This window comes from Lepidochelys kempii, chromosome 12, assembly GCF_965140265.1.
Source record: "Lepidochelys kempii isolate rLepKem1 chromosome 12, rLepKem1.hap2, whole genome shotgun sequence".
Taxonomy (NCBI): Eukaryota; Metazoa; Chordata; order Testudines; family Cheloniidae; genus Lepidochelys; species Lepidochelys kempii.
Genome location: NC_133267.1, coordinates 40,009,943 through 40,029,393, shown reverse-complemented (window position 1 = coordinate 40,029,393; position 19,451 = coordinate 40,009,943). Strand labels below are relative to the sequence as shown.

The window sequence follows — 19,451 nt, the reverse complement described above, 5'->3', positions numbered from 1 at the left end:
ACACTGACAGCCTTAAACCAGCAACCTCAGGAATCTGCCAAGAACTTTACTGAAAATATGTTCCTCATGTTAGCAACGGAGCTAAGACGTATCACGCGTCTGCCCACCTTTATTCCAATGACGCTCCTGATCTGACAGCCCAGGCCTTGTCGGTTTCATCCAGAACAATTTATCAACTTGGAACCTAATCCTGTAAAGCCTCAATCATTCGATCCATCCCATGGAAGACAATAGGACTATTTGCATGACTGTGGACCACTTTTGTAGACTGGTAAGAGTTTCAGGAGTCTGGTCCTATAAAGGAAGTTGAATCCCACATTGAAATGCAATGTTTGGGTGCCATACCATAAAGCAGCGTAGGACACAGTTATACTTAAAACCTGTCTTTTATTAAGCCAGACATATGCTGAAATGGCTCCTCAGCCAACTCCCCGCTTCCATAAAAAGAGCCGGCAAGACTAGTATTTGGGGGAAAGGGAGCAGCCAGGCATGTCGATGTTCGGATGTGCAAAGGGGGACGTCAGAGGGGACGGGCAGAGCGTGGGGGCCCGGGCTGGGAGGAGTCACAGGGGAGCTCCCATGCCCCCCGCTGTGTCCCTCCCATGAGGGCAGAGCCGGCAAGAAACGATTCCTACTTCCACCCCAGGCTGTAACCGAGCCCCTCGCCCCCCTGTGCCTGCTCTGTCCCCGCCGCCAGCCCACCGGCCCGGCTCCTCCCCGACCTCCACTCCGGGGCGCCCTCCGTCCCTCTCTACTGCCCCACCAAGCCCACCCTGCAGGTGGGGAAACTGAGGCACAGAGCGGGGGGGGGGGGAGGCCCAGGCTCCGGGAGCCACGTGGCCTGCCGCCCGCGGGAGGAGGGCTTTGGGAGCGGGGGGCCCAGGGCAGCCCGAAGCGGCGCGTGAGCCTCGCTCTGGTCATGGGACTCCCCACCCCGCCCGCTATAGCGCCCCCGGCCTGGCTTCGCTCTGGAAAACCCTCCTCCATTTACGCATGCGTCGAGCGGACCAGGGGGTGAGGGGAAACCTCGCGAGAACAAGCGGCGTGATGACGCAACAATCCGGAAGTGTCTGGAGAACCCGGAAGTGGTAGCTGCAGGGGCTGGGTCCAGGATGGACGGTAAGAGACAGACCCCCCCAGCCGGGGAGCGGGGCGGGGCGGGGCGCTAGTCCGGGCCCGACCCGCCGGGGGCCTCCTGCTGCCCCCAGGGGACGGGCTGGGACCGGGGCCTGAGGGGAAGGGGAAGGAGGCCGGGGCCGGGGGGGGAGGTCAGGGCCAGGTCAGGGGGCTGGGCCCAGGGGGGGGAGGGGAAGGAGGTCAGGGCCTGGTCAGGGGGCTGGGCCCGGGGGGGGGAGGGGAAGGAGGTCAGGGCCTGGTCAGGGGGCTGGGCCCAGGGGGTGGGAGGGGAAGGAGGTCAGGGCCTGGTCAGGGGGCTGGGCCCGGGGGGGGGAGGGGAAGGAGGTCAGGGCCTGGTCAGGGGGCTGGGCCCGGGGGGGGGAGGGGAAGGAGGTCAGGGCCTGGTCAGGGGGCTGGGCCCAGGGGGGGGGGGGGAGGGGAAGGAGGTCAGGGCCTGGTCAGGGGGCTGGGCCCCGGGGTGGGGGAGGGGAAGGAGGTCAGGGCCTGGTCAGGGGGCTGGGCCCCGGGGTGGGGGAGGGGAAGGAGGTCAGGGCCTGGTCAGGGGGCTGGGCCCCGGGGTGGGGGAGGGGAAGGAGGTCAGGGCCTGGTCAGGGGGCTGGGCCCCGGGGTGGGGGAGGGGAAGGAGGTCAGGGCCTGGTCAGGGGGCTGGGCCCCGGGGTGGGGGAGGGGAAGGAGGTCAGGGCCTGGTCAGGGGGCTGGGCCCCGGGGTGGGAGGGGAAGAAGGTCAGGGCCGAGTCAGGGGGCTGGGCCCCGGGGGGGGAGGGGAAGGAGGTCAGGGCCTGGTCAGGGGGCTGGGCCCAGGGGGGGGGAGGGGAAGGAGGTCAGGGCCTGGTCAGGGGGCTGGGCCCAGGGGGGGGGGGGAAGGAGGTCAGGGCCCTGGTCAGGGGGCTGGGCCCAGGGGGGGGGGAGGGGAAGGAGGTCAGGGCCTGGTCAGGGGGCTGGGCCCAGGGGGGGGGGAGGGGAAGGAGGTCAGGGCCTGGTCAGGGGGCTGGGCCCAGGGGGGGGGAGGGGAAGGAGGTCAGAGCCGAGTCAGGGGGCTGGGCCGGGGGGGGGGAGGGGAAGGAGGTCAGGGCCGAGTCAGGGGGCTGGGCCCCGGGGGGGGAGGGGAAGGAGGTCAGGGCCGAGTCAGGGGGCTGGGCCCCGGGGGGGAGGGGAAGGAGGTCAGAGCCGAGTCAGGGGGAGTGGGCCCGGGGGGGGAGGGGAAGGAGGTCAGAGCCGAGTCAGGGGAGTGGGCCCGGGGGTGGGGAGGGGAAGGAGGTCAGGGCCGAGTCAGGGGAGTGGGCCCGGGGCCAGGGCGTGGGAGGGGATGGAGGTCAGGGCCGGGGCTGGGACCGGGGATGGGGAAGGGAAGGAGGTAAGGGCCAGGTCAGAGGGCTGTCCTTGGGAATTGGTGGGAGGGGAAGGGGGTCAGAAATGGGGTGGTGGCAGCCATTGGGGAGGGGAGAGGGAAATCCGTTGGTGACATCAGGGCACATGATGATGTGACATGGGAGCGGGAGTTCCCTGTGATCCCAGAGTGGGGAGTCCTGGGGGTTACCTCCAGTGGCTCTGCTCAGTCATCCTGGCCAATCGGCTCCTGAGGAGGATGGTGGAGACCCTGTCACGTGTGTGGCACTGGGTAAAGCTGCGGCCGAGAGCCCATGGTACATTGGTCAGGGAGAGAAGAACTCAAGGGTAGCTTGTTTGTTCTTGGCCTTTCTGATTTGTTGAAATAGGTCCAGGTATTTAAGAAAACTAAAAAGTCTTTAGAATCACCCCAAATTCATTTCCATTTCCATGATCCATTTCCTCTTGCATGAAACTGGCCGGGTGAAGCTGGCTGAGAGTTATTTACATGGATATCTGGGGTGTGCCAAGTTCTGGGTCAAAAGTCACCAGGTAATGGTAATCCGAGAAACCACAGTAACAAGTAACACAGCTATTTCAATAAAAGTCATGAAGTTGCCTTCTGAGGAATCACTTGTTAGTTGCGAGACAGAATGTGGTTTCTCTTAGCTCCACTCCAGGATTTAGGTCCTGTGCCTGACGTGTGTCAAATTGAGAGAGAACTGAATAGTGAAGTCACTATCCTGTACCGTGAATGCTGTGATACTTGCCACGTATGGATTAATTTATGGTAGATAATTTTTTCCCATGAATATTTCAGTAATCTAACGTTCAGTGAGTCTGTTTATTTCAAAGAGCCGTATCCAAGGGATAATTCACTAGCTTGTATGGCTCCTTCAGTATTCTGAGCCAGTCCCCAGCAGAGCAGTTCAGATAGCACACTGCCTGTTACCCTGGGTGCTCAGGGCCTTTGTTATCAGTGCATATACCTGACCCTCACTGATTGAAATTAAAAGCAGGAGTCAATCCTGTGGGAGTGTTTCCAGTAAAACCCTCCAACAGCCTTTTTAACAAGCTCTCTGAGATGTCTCGTATTCCGTTCTAGGTAGTTTTTTCTTACTGTGTACGATAGTGCAATCCCCACTGGCCTTACAACCACATTTAAAAATCAGAACCAGTGTCATTTGAGCTCAGTTGTAGCCAAATGAGACTCCAGCAGGGTTTGGTCAGCTACGTGTAGACAGGCCTTTAACACAGGAGTTTCTGCTTCTGTGTTCTGGCATGACAGGAGAGGATGGTTTTGCCTAGTGGTTAGAGCACTAGCTGTGACTTGGGAGACTCAGGTTCAAGTCCTTGCTCTGCCACTAGCTTTCTGTGTGCCCTTGGGCATGTCACTTAGTCTCCCCGTGCCTCTGTTCCTTATCTGTACAAGGGGATAATGGCACTGGGTAAAGATTGGGAGGTGCCTACGTACTAGGGTGATGGAGGCCATATGGAGTACCTTAGCTAGGTAGCCTGAGGAGTCCGCAGTGCACAGGCAAAGGCTGAGAGTGCAGTTGAGGCAGCTGAGTGCTGTGGCCTCTGCTTGCCCAGAAAAGACTTTTCTGAACAATCGTGGTGGTGGTATTGGGATGTGCGAGCAGCACAACCTCAGCCTGTCTAGTCCCCTTCAGGCAGAAGGAATGTTGGTGTGATGCTTTGGAGGGGAAACGGGGGGTGTGAACTGGGGAGACTCACCATAGAAGGAAGGTACCTCCTAAAAGCACAGTTCCTTGGGTGAAAGATTGTGTGACCTTTATGTTATTGAGTGACAGCGACTCTAAAAACCTGTGATCTGAGTCACCTCCTCTCTTGTTTCAGATACACTCTTCCAGCTGAAGGTGAGTGTGGCCATTACAGGATTTCCTTTCTGCCCCTGCATGGGGATTCACTATTATACACCTCCCAGCATGGGCTGCCCAGCGAGACCTTTTTCAATTGAAAGTGGACAAGCCCAACTGAACTGTTGCTCTAAGACCCTCTTATGGTGGTCTATACAAAACCAAACTTTCTGCCTGGAACAGGCTGCTTAGGAGCCTAGCTGACTACCAGGCCCTGTACTAGTCTGGTGTTTTGTGGGCTCCTCCGACAACTGAAGGCTAGGGTTGATCATCTTTAAGAAGCAGCTACAATGGGTCTAGGTTTATCCCTTGTTTTTAAATTTGGCTTCTCGAATGCTTTCTGCTCCGACCTTCTCTCTCTCACTCGATGGAGAGTTCACTGACTTGGAGAAACCTCTCCCAGAACCTTCCTTCCTACCTTCAACTCCTGTTGCTTTCATTGTGCTGTCTTCCCAAGGCTTTATCTCCTCCTTCCAGTGCTCTCCCTCCAGCAGGGGTGTGATAGTCTCCCAGAGTGGGGGGGCCACTGGGCTTTCTGTCCACGGGGGCTGGGGAGAGGTCAACAGCTACACAAAGATGCCAATATTTAAGGCTGTGGTGGTGAAAGAACAGAAACCGGTGTCTGTTATTTCGGGGGAGGGACCAGTGCAGAGGTCCCTAGCGATGCTGTGATTTAGACCCTGAAGACATCAGTGATCGTGTTGCAAGTCCTTGACTCCCCTGATGTAAAGGAAGTGGCAGCACAGCTCGCGATTGCATAAAGTGCTTAATCTCCATTGGTGTGAGCCGCAAATCAGTTAAGTGCATTAGGCTGAATGGGCCCTTCATCTGGTAATTGAATTAAATGTGACAGGAACCTATAGAGCATATTCTCCTCTGCTAATGAAGAGAGGTGGAATATGTATGGTACCAAAAACTACCTCCATTCCTAGAGGGGAGACAAAAATCCCTCCTTCCAGAGCTTTGCCGTTATGAAAATCTGTTTCAAATAACAGCTGCAACTCTGCCTCTGCAGTTCCCAGCCTCAACAGGAAGGGGGAGCTATTTATCTAGAGATCACTTACCACCTGTTCTGGAGCCACATAAGCAGTGTAAACGCAGTCCAGAATTGTCATGCATGGCAGGGGATGTGACGGAAAGACTATGCCAAGTCCAAAGCAAACTCCTTCCCATCACTCCCCTCAAGCACCAATCAGTCCCTTTCACTCACCTCTGAAAAAGCCTTGAAAAGTGAGCCTGTGAGCATGCCCTGAAGGTCTCTGAACCCAGGCTAAGGAGTATGTTCCAGACGCTTCATTGAGAGCCCCCAGGTCCCTGCCTCTTAAACCAGTGGGCTGAAATCTCAGATGCCTCCGCTGCTCGCTACGGCTTTGTATTGCGCAGCAGGAGAGAGAGGACAGTGTGCTTTAGCCTGTACCATGCCACAGGTACTACCTGCCTGGCCAAGGAAGCCAGGCCTTCCTTCAGAGCGTTCCAGCTCTGCTCCATCAGTCAGCCAAAGGGGCTACTGCAGCTCACTGAGTCCCTTTCCTCTTGCGGCCTCTGCTGTATCCCCAGACACGTCGATAACTATGGCACCTGCCCAGCCAGTCTCACTGCGTTTTAGGGTTGTATAAAGGACAAGCCAGCCCGCAAAGGCAGCTGAGGCAGTGGCAGCAGACACTGCGGGCACTGTACACACGCTTTGCTAGGACAGCCTGTGGGCTTTTGTGAGAGTTGTGGGAGCCTCTGATTGTGTTAATGTTTGCCCCTTTCACGGCTGAGCACCGAAGTCTGTTTCTCTTAGTTCACAGCAAAGCAGCTGGAGAAGCTAGCCAAGAAGGCTGAGAAGGACTCGAAGACTGAGCAAGCCAAGGTCAAGAAGGTAGGCCAGTGCGGCTGAACTCTGTGGAGGTGGTGGAACTCCCTGGTGGAGATGAAAGTAACACACACAGACCATCTCTGAGTGCTAGGTGTCTTTTCAGCCATCACGCCCTTGAGCCTGTGCCATCAATCCCTGGCTCTGTACCAGAGGGATTAACCCAAGGAATTATAGTAGATTCCACTTAGTAGCACCTGGATATTAACAGCTTCTGGTTAATGGCAGCGCTTGGCTGGGAGCCATCGCTGCCCCGTTGACTTTAATGTTAATGGGTTTGGATATTGGCAATGGGATGGTGCCTATTAACAGCAGCATTTGGAAGAAAGGCCCCGGCTGCAGGCAGGTGCGTAGGCCTATAGCCCGGGAAGGGAGTGCTGGGACGTGCCTTCCCTAACTGCAGCCTCCAAACCTGCCTGCACAGGGGGCCCACACAGGAAGTAAGGGGCTGTGGGCCGGGCAGTAGTGGGGAGGGGGGCTGCCGCCTGGATGCTGGAGCTGCACCATACCACTCCCGGCTCTCTCTGGGCTGCATCCTGCCTGGGAGCTGCACCCAGGCAAGGAAGCACTGGGATGTGCTGAGCCCCAGTCCCCGAAGAACACAGGGAGAGATACCGTGTGGCTCTGTGGGGCCCTAACGCCCCGCTCCCCATAGAAAGCCCCAGCATCTGGGCTGCAGCCATGCTCCATGCTGCTGTCTGGCCTGAAGGCAGGTTTGCTGGGCTGCAGTCAGGGAAGGCATGAACCAGTGCTGGCTACCCTGGCTGCAGCCCTGCAAACCTGGCTTTTGCTGGTTGGCAGCTGCCAGATAACAGCAAGCGAGGGGTTGCTAATAAGCAGAATCTAATGTCCTGCATTCTCTGACCTGTCTATGTACTGCTGAGATCCAAGCAAGCGCGTTCTCCCCCTGCATCACTGATTGATGTTCCAGGCGCAATAGGCCATCCTGAAATCCCCAAATCTCCTAGCCTCAACCCGAATCCTGTGTATCCTAGGGTGTTTGGCTGCCACTGGCTCCACTAATCCTGATCCAAGCAAACACCAAATTCTGCATGACATCCCTTGGGTGGAAATGGAAGACATTTGTTTCTGATGTGTGAAGCAAAATGGACTCCTCCTGCAAATCTTTTCCCTTCCATGTTCCAGGCCCTTCAGCAGAAGAACGTAGAATGTGCTCGTGTCTATGCAGAGAATGCAATCCGGAAGAAGAATGAAGGGTTAAACTGGCTTCGGATGGCTTCCCGAGTGGATGCAGTGTCCTCCAAGGTCCAGACAGCAGTGACCATGAAAGGGGTAAGAGGCTTTGTCGTCTCAGGTGTATCCCTGGAGGGACAGGAGCTGTTTCCTGTCCTTGTACAGATAGAGGCTATTGGCCCGTCCCTCCCCTCTCCTGCTGACATTCCTCTCGTCTTTTGTAACTTGGTTAGAATTGGGCTTTAGTGTTGGCAGGTGCTGTGACACCTCCCACCCCCAAACTGGGATTTGGTCAGGGCCCGGAGCTAGACTGGGCATTGGCAGAGACTGCCACAGCTGCTGAAATGCCAGTGTGTGTGTGTGATTGCCTTGTGATGTGGCCAATACGTTTCACTGGGGGACCAGAAATGAGCCCCTCAAACTTCCTTCATTTGTGGCTTCATCCATATTTGAGCCCAAGTCTGCAGGCTTGGAAGGTGTGTGCCTGAAATCACTCCCCTGCCTTAGCCATGTGTCCAAGCATGCTTGTGTGCAGGGGACTGGGGGTTAGAGTTCTCTTCTGCAAGGTACTGAGCACCCTCAAGTCCTTTTGATTTTGCTGGGAGCTGAGGCCGCTTGTCCCCTCTTCAGATTATGTCTGGAATCTCTCGTCACTGTGAGTCACGTGACCAACACTGGAGTCCCACCTGGACTTATGTGGCCCAGTTTAGAGAGAGGATGGGCAGCAAGAACAGCCCCTGAAGCACATTGTGCCTGGTGGGCTGGAGCACCTGTCTTCACGGTGTTTGTACTAACGTTTGGAGTAACATTTCTGTTCTCCAAAGTGTTCAGTGGAGAAGTAGCATGAGGATGCGCTAAAAATGCATGAAGCCCCTGCATAGAAGAGCTCATGGGCACGGTTACTATTTTCATGTGAGTGTCATGGTGAAGTTGCCTCTGTACTATTGAAGGGCAGATTTCCATGGTCGTATATGAAAACGATGCGTGTGTATCGTTTGTGTGTGCAGTAGATGCCAGGCACGATTCCGATGTGCACAGTGACAGCTAGAAGGCTAGCAGATCGCTTGCATGTGCATTTTCAGGAATCGTGCAGACGGTTGCATGTGCACAGTTCTAAAACGTCGGGGCCAATCTGAGCTGAGAGTCCCTGCTATTCACGGCAGGACGTCGCTGCCCTGTGCAGACTGAGGCTGCACTGTAGTGGAAATGCTAGTAACACTGAATTCCTTTTGGCCAGGCTCGGCTCCCACTCTGAACTGGGACATCTGTGTTGACTTTGTTTGGTGTGTATATTTTCCAACCTCCTGTTACAGGTGACTAAAAATATGGCTCAAGTGACCAAGGCCTTGGACAAAGCTCTGAGCTCCATGGACCTGCAGAAGGTCTCAGCGGTGATGGATAAATTTGAGCATCAGGTTCAGAACTTGGATGTTCACACTTCGGTAAGTGCTGTGCACTCGCTAGCCTGGGGGTAGACTGCTGGGCAGTGGGAAGAATTGTACTCATTGGCATGTATGTACTCTTGGAGGCTGCGGGGTGGAGCGGAGAGAACCATGAGTATCATGGGCTCAGACACAAGCATCCCGTTTGTGAGGCCCTTCCCGGGCTCCCAGATGCGGTCTTTGGATTAATGGCTCAGTTGTTTCCAGAGCTCTGGTCTATAGAGCTCATCAAGGAAGATCAGGGTTCTCTTGGGTTAGGAGCTGCACGTAGAGAATCTCTATCCCAAAGAGCTCACGATCAAAGTAGGCAGACATTCAGAGGAAGGGTGCGGAAAGTCTTGTCCCCATGGCATATTCTTGGGGGAATTCTGTACCAAAAAAAATAAAAATTCTGCACACACTATTTTAAATTTTGAAAAATTCTGCTATTTTATTTGTCAAAATAACACAACATAATCACACTACTTTCAGTTATTTTGGTAATTTATTTCAAAATACACATCAGCAAGTATGTCTGTAACAATGCAGACAACAAAAAAGATTCAGGAAATGGTTTTTGACAATTAGATTTCTCCCTAGGCATATGAATACAGAACATTCAGTAATAATTCATCTAAACCACAATACAGAAACGTATTTCCCGCACCCCTCGGACGCAGTGGAAAGTGTTGGGGGAGTCAGGGTAATGGAGGAGATGCGGGAGAAGGAAGCAATTGCTGGGAAGAAGCCTGATAGCGAATCTGAACAATTGTTCAGTGTGGGTAGGAGAGGTATGGAACAGGGTTTTCTGGGGGGGAAGGGATTGTTAGGGAGCTGGGGAACCTCCCCTATGCAGACCCTGGCTCACTCCTAGCCTCTCATTCAGTCAGGCACATCTGCCCCTCCCCATGTGGACCTGCACCCCCACTCCCATCCGGCTCAGTGCTGTTACCCCACTAGCGCCTGTGCTGCCTCCACTAACCCTTCTGAGCCACAGTCTGTGACGCCTCCCCAGCAGCCCTGTGTGCCGCACGCTGTCCGTCGCCCCCATACCCCCTCACCAGGCCCTGTGGGCAGGGAACTGTGAGGAAAGCAGCCTCTTCTCCTCCCTCTCCATGGCTGGCTGCTCTGGCCGTCAGCCGGCCTCCCTCTTTTCTGGTGCCACAGCACTCCCTGGTGGGTGAAAGTTGTAACTGCAGTGCCTCCCTGGTAGAATCCATTTTCTGCGGAGAAAAAAATCAGCAGAGGACATGGATTCTGCATGTGCACAGCGGGGCAGAATTCCCCCAGGAGTAATGGTACAGACAAGGAACTAGGGGACTTGCCCGAGGTCACACGGAGAGTCTGTCCAAGCTAGGAACTGAACCCAGAGCTCTTGAGTCACAGGCCAGTGCCTCAGCCACAGGCCAGTCCATCCTTCTCATGGTGATGGTTGCTGGCTTGTTTGATTTCCCCGCTCTCCCCAGTATGCTTAAGGGGCTGGGCCACATGAGTGATTGTAGCGCACGCTCTGTTCTGCCTACCTTTGACCTGATCAGTCTGGACGCAGTCTAGTACGTCCCATGCTCCCAAGTAGAGCCGGCCTTGAGCTCATTCTTGAATATTGCCTTGACCCTGGATGGGCAGTGTGTCTAACCAGGAGAAGAGAGCTGCCCCTGACGGCAAGGAAAAGCCCCTGTGCAAGTGTCTGACTATGTCTACGGTATCTGAAGGCTTCACTGAGAACCTGAGACAGGGTGGGGGCTAATGTGGACATAACGCTTCATATGGCTATGTGCTGTCAGGTGCTGGGTGGTACACTGATGTCTACGGGCCTCAGGATCTCTCTGGCTCCAACCCGTCGTCCTGTCCTATGACCTAGCTGTCTGGCTGACAAGGATGTGGAGAGCCCTCTGGGGAGGGGAGTAGTGGGCCAAACTTAAGATCTGTAAATGGCTCCTATGGGCAGGAACGTGGGCTGGGTGGGTTCTTCAATGGAGCCAGATGGAGGCTTGGCTTCAGATACTGACTCTGCCCGTGGTAGGTGATGGAGGACTCCATGAGCTCTGCTACCACCCTGACCACGCCGCAGGAGCAGGTGGACAGCCTCATCGTGCAGATTGCCGAAGAGAATGGCTTGGAGATCATGGACCAACTCAACCAGCTCCCCGAGGGGGCTTCGTCAGTGGGGGAGAGCTCTGTCCGCACGCAGGAAGACCAGCTGTCCCGAAGGTTCTTTCTCTTCCCCTTTTTCTCCCCCACGTCCCTTGGTGTGATTGTGTCCCTGGGCTTCGTGTTCCTGGCAGCTTGAACTGCCCCCAGGCAGCTCTTTCACAGCTCGTACGGGGGTGGTTCAGGCTGAAGGGATGGCTGGGAGGGAAGCCAGCTGTTGGGGCGACCTCTGGGCTCTCGTGTCCCCATGCATGGTGGAGCCTCGCAAAGCTCCAGAGGAGCCACCTACAGGCAGCGTACCTTGTCGTGCGCCACGGAGGAGAGGGGCCTCCTGATTCTACTAGCGCTGGGGCAGGTGTTGCTTGCTCAGCTCAGTATCCAGCTGGTGGGAGTTCTCCTGGCCCGTGCTTGCCTCATGCAGCTGATGCTGTTCTGGGCATGCTTGGCACTGACCTTCAAACAGGCTCTTTCTCTGGAACCTCCGCAGAAGAGGGTTGAGGCTGCCTCCTATTGCTGGTGAGCTCCTCTTCCACCTCCCCATCCCTGCAGCTCTGCATGCAGTTACCATGAGAGGGCCCCTCCAAGGACAGAGCCCTGCAGTTCCTGGCTGTACAGAGCTCCCTTGACCCACCCCCCCCTTTCCCAGAAGTCATTGCACAGCTGCCAGACTTTCTCCAGGTTCTCTCGCTTCGGGTTGTCTGAAGCACGGAGAGGAGCGGTGGGTCTGGTGTGAGCTGAGGGGTGTCCTCAGGGTGGGAGGCATTCTGCAGACCCGGAGAAATGGAGACCCTTGCCTGGCTGCATCGTGTGGTGCGGATGAAAGGTGCCTGGTGCTGAAGATGTCTGATTGTCACGCCACACGCACACAAGGTGGCGCGGCCCGGGCTCCAGGGCTTTGCGATGGAGGGAGATGCTGTTCTTTCTCCTCGCTCATGGGGCCATCAGATAGATTATGAGATGACAAATGGAGCATCCAGCCTTTCCTTAAACTCCCTCTGCGCTCTAAGCGCTATTCCCGGCCGTCCCCAGGAACTAGCCCAATTGCTTCCACACGTAGCCCTGCCTGATGCTCAGGTCAGAGTTCAGACTGGGCCACCCGTGTGCTGCAGGGAGTCGTGGTGCTTGTGCTGAGCCCCGGGCCCCTTTGGGCTCCAGCGGCACCACGCTCTTCCCTTCCTGGCTGGCGGCGTCGCGTGGCTGTGCTGTTCAAACAGCCGTGTTTCGCTGCTGGGGCCCGCTCTGACCAGCCGTGTTTCGCTGCTGGGGCCCGCTCTGACCTGAGTGCAGGAAATGCATTGGCAGTGTTGGGACGGAAGGTGCTCGTAACGCACCTGCTAGAACGTAAATGGTTATCCGTGCTCCAGGGGGAGACGTCTCGTCCCTGCAAACCGCTTCCTCCTCAAGTCAGACTCCTTCCATCACTGGGCGTAGTGCCCCCAGCCTTGCCCAGTTCTCCAGAGAGCTCCCCCTGTGCTCTCTGGGTTCACCTGGAAGCAGCTCCCAGTGTTTCGTGCTCCCCTTTGACTCTCTTGTGCTGTTTCTTCCAGATTGGCTGCCTTGCGGAATTAAAGTCTCCCATTGTTCTGGAGGATTGCTGTTCCCCTACTGATCATGCATCGAGTGGGGAGACGGGGGAGACCCCCCCAAACCTCCCACTCCATCCCTTCTCTGGCCTTCTGCTAGCAAAACCAGACCCAACCAGCCAGTCACTCCTTCAGCTGCCTGTTGCTCTGTGGTGGACTCTCTTTGGTCTTTTTCGATGATGACTACTTCCTGAAGAGGCAGCAGGAAGAGATGTTGGAGGGAGGTTTGCTGAGTGAGCGTGACCTTGCTCTGGGCTTTGGCGGCAGGGTGTTCAGGGTTCTTGTCTTTAAAGCAATGCTACTGCTCCCCCTCTGCATCCTGGGCCTCTAGGGGGAGTGAAGATGCTGCTTTGATTCTAACACTACATGGAGATCTTGTTGAAAGGGGAGGTGCATGTTCTGATGGGACACTGGGGGCCTGACCATCTCCGGCTGGCTGTATGTCTAGCAAATGTGTAGTGCGTCTTCATCTCCACATCCTGTACGTTGCCTCTCTTAGCCACTGTGTGCTTTGCTGTGGGTGACCCTCTACTAACAGCATGCAGCAGGTAGTGCCACAGATCCTTCCCATTTCCATCCAAGCCCCGTTCTTCCCCGCTGCCTCTTGTAGCGGGGGGAAGGGATGCCCGGCTGGGGTGTACGTATGCATTGGTAGCATTTCATGGGCGAGGCAGCTGCCTTGGATGAAAGGCGCAAATCTGTGTAATGGCGTCTCTTACTCTAACATCCATATTCCCAGTTATCGGCTCGTCCCTGGTGCAGCGCAGCATTGAGACGATAGGGAGCCCAGTGGTGATGCCCAGTGCGCAGGGATCTCGCTTTGCCAACTCTTAGCCCTTGCGCTGCTTGTCACGTTGCCCGCCCTGGATTTTCTCACCGTTAAGTGACCTTTGAGAAGTTTGCCTCCACAACCACACGCTGTGACCCCTTAGATCTGGCCAGGCGAGATGGGATTCTTCATGCACGCCACCCCAGGGGTGAAGCTGGCCTGAGCTGCTCCAGCCCGGCAGCGTTCAAGGGGCAGCGTGGCTGCTGGGAACTGGTCTGTCTCCAAGCTCTCTCACTGGCAGCACTGTAGCAGAACACATGTCCAGACCCTCCTGTGAATGGTGAGGATGTCTGCACTGTCCTAAATACCTCGGTTGCCTTTACCTCTTGGGTCTCTTCCCCCCACTCCCTTCCTCAGGGCTGACACTGACGAGATGCCCCAGCTCCACTGATGACTGAGTGTAAGCTCATCACTTCCTTTAACCCGGTTCCACGCTGCAGGGCCAGGAGCCAGGCTGAGAGGGAAGGATCAGCCCCCCCACTTCCCTCAGCCCCAGGCATGAGAGCTTTTGGAGGCGTATGGTGTCACTTCTCACACTCAGCCTTTTCAGCCCAGCTCCCTGTAATGGTGGGAGACAGCGCTGGGCTGGGGGCGTGGGAGGTAGCGAGGGGAGATCTGAGCCCAGCTTGCTGCTAGGTGGGAGGGGAACCGAGCCAGGCTCCCATTCATTAGCGTTTTAACCCCATCCCTGCTGGCTCCACACTAGCTGCCATGTGCCGGGAGTCTGGTGCCGCTGTGCCGGAATCAGTGCAGAGCACATCTGGCATACCCAGCAACATGGCACGTGTTTGGCAGCAGCGACAGTCAGGAGTGGTTACTGTGATGAACAGCCCTGGGGCTGGATTGCTGGTTTCACAAGGAGGGCTGGCTCACAATTCTTTAACTGTCTCTAAGTGTTAAGTATCTAGTAGCTTCTCGCAGATGTGCTAAGGGACCTGCTTCCCTTTGGCTAGGGGGCAAGAAATCCCCACTTTGGGGAGCAGGGGAGGCAGATGGCATCAGACACAATCCCCATCACCCTCGCCCCTGAGAGTGTCGGGTGCAGCCTGGTGCCTGAGAGTGGCTGGCCTTGCCACTCCCAGTGCAGACAGCAGGTTGCTGGGGTACGGAGTACAGGAGAAGTCAGCAGGCTGGGGGTTCTGCAGCACTTGCGTGTGAACACACTTCGACATCTCTCGATATTTTCCCTCCGAGTCTCATGGCCTTGGAAGATGCATGTTCGCCTCCCTATTGCGATTACCCCGAGCTGGGCTGTTTGAGTCCAGTTGTGGCTGCCCCCCCCCGCCCAGTGACAGAGGAGATGCAGGCCCCTTTCCCAGACTGAGGAGGAACTGTAGGCGAGCCCAGGGGCTTTGTTTCTCATCCTGGCAGAGTCCCTGACTGGGTGTTTGGTCTCTGTGCCTCAGTCAGACCCAGCTGGGTAAAACGCAGGAGCCCCCCTGAAAATCTGAGCAGAGCTTTCCAGGGCAACTCCATGGGGGGCATTTAACTGGGCTTGCAGGGCAGCCTGACCTGGGGCAGCTGTGAATGTCTTGTTCCACCCAGCTGGGGTGTTTGCAGGAGGCACAGTGAGCAATAGCCCTAATTTCCCCCTTCCCCCCCAGGCTCCTACCTTGTGGAAATGGCGTAACCGTGCCCAGCTCCTCACAGCTGCCAGGAGAGAGATCAGCAGAAGGGGTCTGTAAACAGGTGGGCCCGGCCTTTGCCCTGGGGAGGAGACCCTGCCCTCTGTAAATGGGCCTTTTCTTTCCGTGTGGTGCTGTCTGTGTGGTTTTACAACACTGCTTTCCCTTGCTGGTTTTGAAATGAACGCTGTAAATTCCACTCTGCTGTTTTAAATAAAGGAACTGTCCCTGCAAATCCGCCTGTCTGCGTTCCAGGGAGCACCGCTTCTGCCCAGGGCTCTGCCGAGATGTGGAGCCATCAGGGCAGAGGCGGGAAGCGGCCTGGGTAGGAGAAGCAAATGGCCTGTGCTGGTCTCGGGGCTCTGCTGCTGGGTTCTGGAGGGACCGGCACTGGCCTGTCTCAGACTGACACAGTGGCTCGGGGAGGGAATCCACTAGCCCTCCCTCTCCATGGGCTCTTGTCAGGCTGCTCCTGCTCCTTGTGTGATGTAGAGCTTTCCGGTCCTTCCCCCCCCCCCCGCCCCCACCTCTTCTTTTGACGCTAGATTTATCTGGCTTGGACTCTACTTAAAAATGGGCTTGGCTGAAGAGTCGTGCCCTGGCCCCAGCACTGGACCGGGGGGAGCCCTAACCTATCTTCTCCAGCTCCGATTTCTGGGACCATTACACCTGCACGAAGGATCCAGGCAGCCCTGTCCTCTAGCACCCTGCCGTGGGTGGAGTCTCCCCACCATGCCTTGCTCCTCTGAGGCCGTGTAGTGGGTGCTGTACTCCGCTGTACCACGCAGGGGAGCCCTCTGCTAGGCAATGTGCCTCTCCCATGGCTGGCTGCAGATCCCAGGAGGCTGCATGCTGCAAATTCTTCACTTCTTCCTCTTAAATAGCAGAACTGATCCTCGCAACCTGTTACATCAAACTCTCTGCTGCAGCATCGCTTCGGAAAACACAGGCACTTGAGCCTTGAGGGATGTTTATCAAGATCACTGTCTCGCAGGCATAAAACGTACCTCTGGGCTGAGTGGCCGAGGGCTGGCTTGGTATCAGCAAGCGTTGGGTCAGTTCTGAGAGAACTTTTCCTTGGGCCCCTGCTGGACAGGGCCTGTGGAGACAGTCCCTTATCTGGCTTGTAATCAAGAGCAGGCGCTGCCGACTTTTTCCACTGATCTTTTAGCTGCTTCGGTTCCTTGAAGCAGCTCATGGGACTAGCTCTTTGTTCCTTTTTACCCTCAGGTCTGGCTGGTGGAAAATCTGGGGGACAATTTCCTGGTGCAAGTGCTGGAGGAACCAACTAGGGGCAGAGCTCTTCTTGACCTGCTGCTCACAAACTGGGAAGAATTAGTAGGGGAAGCAAAAGTGGATGGGAACCTGGGAGGCAGTGACCATGAAATGGTCGAGTTCAGGATCCTAACACAAGGAAGAAAGGAGAGCAGCAGAATACAGACCCTGGACTTCAGAAAAGCAGACTTTAACTCCCTCAGGGAACTGATGGGCAAGATCCCCTGGGAGAATAACATGAGGGGGAAAGGAGTCCAGGAGAGCTGGCTGTATTTTAAAGAATCCTTATTGAGGTTACAGGGACAAACCATCCAGATGTGTAGAAAGAATAGTAAATATGGCAGGCGACCCGCTTGGCTTAACAGTGAAATCCTTGCTGATCTTAAACACAAAAAAGAAGCTTACAAGAAGTGGAAGATTGGACAAATGACCAGGGAAGAGTATAAAAATATTGCTCGGGCATGCAGGAGTGAAATCAGGAAGGCCAAATCAAAGAGATGTTAAGAGTAACAAGAAGGGTTTCTTCAAGTATGTTAGCAACAAGAAGAAAGTCAAGGAAAGTGTGGGCCCCTTACTGAATGAGGGAGGCAACCTCGTGACAGAGGGTGTGGAAAAAGCTAATGTACTCAATGCTTTTTTTGCCTCTGTCTTCACGAACAAGGTCAGCTCCCAGACTACTGCACTGGGCAGCACAGTGTGGGGAGGAGGTGACCAGCCCTCTGTGGAGAAAGAAGTGGTTCAGGACTATTTAGAAAAGCTGGATGAGCACAAGTCCATGGGGCCGGATGCGTTGCATCTGAGAGTGCTAAAGGAGTTGGCGAATGTGATTGCAGAGCCATTGGCCATTATCTCTGAAAACTCAGCGGGGGAGGTCCCAGATGACTGGAAAAAGGCTAATGTAGTGCCCATCTTTAAAAAAGGGAAGAAGGAGGATCCTGGGAACTACAGGCCAGTAAGCCTCACCTCAGTCCCTGGAAAAATCATGGAGCAGGTGCTGAAGGAATCAATTCTGAAGCACTTAGAGGAGAGGAAAGTGATCAGGAACAGTCAGCATGGATTCACCAAGGGCAAGTCATGCCTGACTAATCTAATTGCCTTCTATGATGAGATAACTGGCTCTGTGGATGAAGGGAAAGCAGTGGATGTGTTGTTCCTTGACTTTAGCAAAGCTTTTGACACAGTCTCCCACAGTATTCTTGCCAGCAAATTAAAGAAGTATGGGCTGGATGAATGGACTATAAGGTGGATAGAAAGCTGGCTAGATTGTCGGGCTCAACGGGTAGTGATCAATGGCTCTATGTCTAGTTGGCAGCCGGTATCAAGTGGAGTGCCCCAAGGGTCGGTCCTGGGGCCGGTTTTGTTCAATATCTTCATAAATGGTCTGGAGGATGGTGTGGATTGCACCCTCAGCAAGTTTGCAGATGACACTAAACTGGGAGGAGTGGTAGATACGCTGGAGGGCCGGGATAGGATACAGAGGGACCTAGACAAATTAGAGGATTGGGCCAAAAGAAATCTGATGAGGTTCAACAAGGACAAGTGCAGAGTCCTGCACTTAGGACGGAAGAATCCCATGCACAGCTACAGACTAGGGACCGAATGGCTCGGCAGCAGTTCTGCAGAAAAGGACCTAGGGGTTACAGTGGACAAGAAGCTGGATATGAGTCAACAGTGTGCCCTTGTTGCCAAGAAGGCCAATGGCATTTTGGGATGTATAAGTAGGGGCATTGCCAGCAGATCGAGGGACGTGATCGTTCCCCTCTATTTGACATTGGTGAGGCCTCATCTGGAGTACTGTGTCCAGTTTTGGGCCCCACACTACAAGAAGGATGTGGAAAAATTGGAAAGAGTCCAGCGGAGGGCAACAAAAATGATTAGGGGACTGGAACACGACTTATGAGGAGAGGCTGAGGGAACTGGGATTGTTTAGTCTTCAGAAGAGAAGAATGAGGCGGGATTTGATAGCTGCTTTCAACTACCTGAAAGGGGGTTCCAAAGAGGATGGCTCTAGACTGTTCTCAATGGTAGCAGATGACAGAACAAGGAGTAATGGTCTCAAGTTGCAGTGGGGGAGGTTTAGGTTGGATATTAGGAAAAACTTTTTCACTAGGAGGGTGGTGAAACACTGGAATGCGTTACCTAGGGAGGTGGTAGAATCTCCTTCCTTAGAAGTTTTTAAGGTCAGGCTTGACAAAGCCCTGGCTGGGATGATTTAATTGGGGATTGGTCCTGCTTTGAGCAGGGGGTTGGACTAGATGACCTCCTGAGGTCCCTTCCAACCCTGATATTCTATGATTCTATGGTGCCCAGAGCCAATTCCCCAGCCCCTTTCACCCAGCCCCGCATATGGGGGTTTGCAATGCAGAGAACTCTCTAGGACAGCAAAGCTGCAGATGAGCAACTACCGGCTCATCAATAACCCAGCGAGTTCTAGTGTCCACCAGGGCAGGGAACAAGCCTCCCCCTGGCGGGGAGCACCAGCTCTGCCACCTCTGCAGGAGGCACGAAGAGTCAGCCCCAGGGGCCGTCAAACAAACTCAAGGGCCAAATCCTGCATCAGTAGGAGTTGGTGCCTTCAGCTTCGCGTACACGCAGCATGGAGCAGCTGAGGGCATCCCTTCGTGGGAGGACGGCCGGGGACGCTGGCACTGCTATGGCTCATGCGGGTCCCTGCTCTGCAGATACTGGAGGGCTCCAGGCCTCAGCTCTAGCATTCTGGCCCCTCTCACCAGCGCTCACGCCAGGGGAATACTAACCCTGTGTTGTGCAGAGTTTCCAGCCCTCGCCCCTCTTCCCAGAAGCGGTTTGCTCCCTGCTGGCTCATCGCACGGCCCACTTTTCACTTGGTGAAAGCACCAGCATGGATTCCGGGGGAGGTGGGTGAACTTTGAGCCTGACTCACTTCACCCGTTTAGCCCCTGACCCAGGCTGGGTTTGAATAGGGGATGAAAGGGCAACTATCCGGTCAGCTGGCTCCTGAGCCTGCCACTCCCCCATCTTGCGTCTGGGGTAGAAGCCTCCAGTGCCTGCCTCCCTGGAGGGAAGGGGCCTGGCTGGGAGGCCTGGTACGGGATAGCCAGAGCCCAGGAGCGCTATGTATCCTTGCCAGTTTCGCTGGAAGGTGGGGGCTCTGTGCCGCAGCCAACTTGCAAATGCAACAGGAAGAGAGCTT

General features: G+C 55.4%; 1 protein-coding gene across 1 annotated transcript; it reads left to right on the top strand.

Annotated features, from left to right (window-relative positions):
• Positions 1-965: 965 nt before the first annotated feature.
• On the top strand, positions 966-15,239 carry CHMP1A (charged multivesicular body protein 1A). The gene is made up of 7 exons (XM_073308246.1): positions 966-1,119; positions 4,324-4,343; positions 6,130-6,207; positions 7,348-7,494; positions 8,709-8,837; positions 10,840-11,027; positions 12,515-15,239. Exons 1-7 carry the CDS (start codon positions 1,113-1,115, stop codon positions 12,534-12,536), a joined length of 591 nt encoding a protein of 196 aa, XP_073164347.1. The 5' UTR covers positions 966-1,112; the 3' UTR covers positions 12,537-15,239.
• The last annotated feature ends 4,212 nt before the right edge of the window (positions 15,240-19,451 follow it).